This window comes from Oratosquilla oratoria, chromosome 2 (genome assembly GCF_046742065.1).
Source record: "Oratosquilla oratoria isolate Oo_2021 chromosome 2, ASM4674206v1, whole genome shotgun sequence".
NCBI lineage: Eukaryota > Metazoa > Arthropoda > Malacostraca > Stomatopoda > Squillidae > Oratosquilla > Oratosquilla oratoria.
Window position 1 is genome coordinate 32,398,947 of NC_134778.1, and position 2,500 is coordinate 32,401,446.

The following is a 2,500-nucleotide window of genomic DNA, read 5'->3' on the forward strand; positions in this document are numbered from 1 at the left end:
TTGAATGGGTTAATCTCTTTATAGAGTCTAGTCTGGCAAATACCACACGATCTTGTTCAGCTGATGGGCTGATCGGTGGTTCTGTCTTAGCTGTAGGGGTCCTAGAGTGGGTTGAAACGTAAGGTTTTCGAGCTTATGAAGTGAGTGCTTGATCAGTGGTGTGGTCCTTGCAAAAACAAAGTCTTAATATGCAACCGATTCTGGAAGATACGTGGGAAAGTAACTCAAACCCCCAAAAAAGTATTCATCTCCCTATATATAGGGTGAATCCTTCCCCCTAATAATACATACGCAACTGGATTAAATTCTCAGGCGTTAGGTAGAACATAATGTATAAATTGCGTCTCCTCAGTGAATTAGTTAGTGGAACTAGTTTTAACTCTTCTAGTAAATGCGTTTCCTCACTTAGTCAGATGAACTAGTTAAAACTATTTTAGTTTGGTAACGTCACATCAGCTAATTAAAATAACTTTTTTTCTTTTTTGAGGAGCCGATCTGTCGCTGTAGTTATTTGGTCTCAACTAGATTGTTTCGTTTTATTTCATGAATATATACGTCATTTTCAATCAAACGAACAAATAGTAACCTCATAATCACATACGCACACGCTTACGCACATCAAAGAACCATGAGCACATATGCGTATTTTACTTCAAGGGCCAACACGTACTTACGCTTCCTGCGCATGTTTAAGTACGTTCTGTTACGGGAACACAAAAAACACGTATTTTCATTGCTATTGTATACGCAGTTATGCATTTTGTCACGACTATATCCTCATTCCTACACATGGGTGCCTTTGCGTTGTACTGTCCTCGAGCTCATACGCATTATCATACATAAATGTACATGTTTATCCCAAACACATATTCTCGTAAACGTTTCTGATACGCATACTTCCTCCTACGCATACGTGTTTTTCTTTGCAAATACGCCATGTAGTACCCTGTTCATACGCACTATAACTCATACGCTGGAATATTATAATTTCTTTTACGTATGCTTATTCATGTACGCCTTTACGTATATATACATGAACTCCCAAGTCACCGATAACGTTCCTTCGCGTATGCGATTTGGAATAACGTTTCTCTTCGTACGCAATTCCAACATTTTGTTTAAACATTTACATTGAACAAACACACCATCTTGACTGGAGTGGCAGTTTTATCAAACATTTTCTTCTTCTTTGTCTTCTTCCGCTGTCTGGACGTACAAGGGCACGCCGAGCAAATGTATATATATATATATATATATATATATATATATATATATATATATACACGTGTGTATGTATGTATACATTCGCCTCTTCATTTTTCGTTCATGGATCCTGAAAGAGTTCTTTCCTTGCCGCTGAAGCATTTCACCAAAAGCTTTGAACTTTTGTCTGTGGAAAGAAACTGTGTGTGCCTGATTGCATCAGTCAGCCTTCATTATTTCAGGGGGTATCGTACAATTATACATATTTTTTTATGATTCTTTGTTGACTGGAGTAGTAAATTCAAAGGCCTGATTTTTGTATATAAGAATTGCTACATTTTTCAGTGCGTGTTGATGATAATGATAAATTCGTTCATTCCTTTCTTCTTTCTTTTTTTATCTTTTTTTCTTTCCTTCTTTTTTTCTTTCTTATTCTTGTTTCTCTTATGTTTTTGTTTTTCATCAGAAGCGTGCTTGGATCACATTCACCTGTTTGTGGATCCGAATTCCGCACTCCTCTCTGATTCCCAACAGCGATTCTTACCTGCCGCAACAGTCCAAACTTCAGGATATGAAACTACTTTTTGTGAACCTGCTCTCCGTTTTCTAACTCACTCCTTCCGATTTCTTTACCACAGTGTCGGTTCACAAAGTGGATACCCTCGGTGTGAGCGTCGGCGACGACAATATGTGGCAGGAGTACTCCGGATGGCAGATGGGCACTTCGGAAAAGCTTTCGAATTCCCTCTTCGCCACGGCAGACACCAAGAATCTCCTCTCCAACGGCAGCGCCGGAGGCGGTGGTGGAGGAGGAGGCGGAAGCTCCGTAGGCGTCGGAGGCGGTGCCAGCACCGCTGCTGGAGGAGCCGGAGCAGGTGGAGGTGGATCTGGTGCTGGAGGAGGAACGAGTGGAGGTGGAGGTGGAAGCGGCGTCGGTGGAGGAGGTGGTGCCTGTGGAAGTGGAAGCATGGGTCTACTGGATCCTCCCAGCAGCATCCCCAAGGGCCTGGTGACCTTCTACAGGGGCAAGGAGGGCGGGGATGGTCCTTATGCAACTACGTCTCTGCTCGCCCCGCGGAATATTCAAATGATGGTAAGGATTTCCGGTTTGTATTCAGTTAGCTCTGGAATTGCAATATTCAATTGATGATTCAATTGTATTATTATTATTATTTCTGTAATGGGATTCACATTCATAAAAGCTATATGTATATGAAGGTATAAATGATTATATGTATACTTATAAATGCATGTGTGTATGTACTGCATATATCATGTATATGTATGCATATGTATA

At 40.8% G+C, this 2,500-nt stretch overlaps 1 protein-coding gene across 1 annotated transcript in view; it reads left to right on the top strand.

Moving 5' to 3' along the window:
- LOC143035189 (roundabout homolog 2-like) overlaps positions 1–2,500 on the top strand; it is a 531,282-nt gene that overhangs the window by 399,674 nt on the left and 129,108 nt on the right. Inside the window, exon 12 of the mRNA XM_076201874.1 lies at positions 1,842–2,296. Coding sequence (XP_076057989.1) covers positions 1,842–2,296 — 455 coding nt within the window. The remainder of the gene's footprint in view (positions 1–1,841; positions 2,297–2,500) is intronic.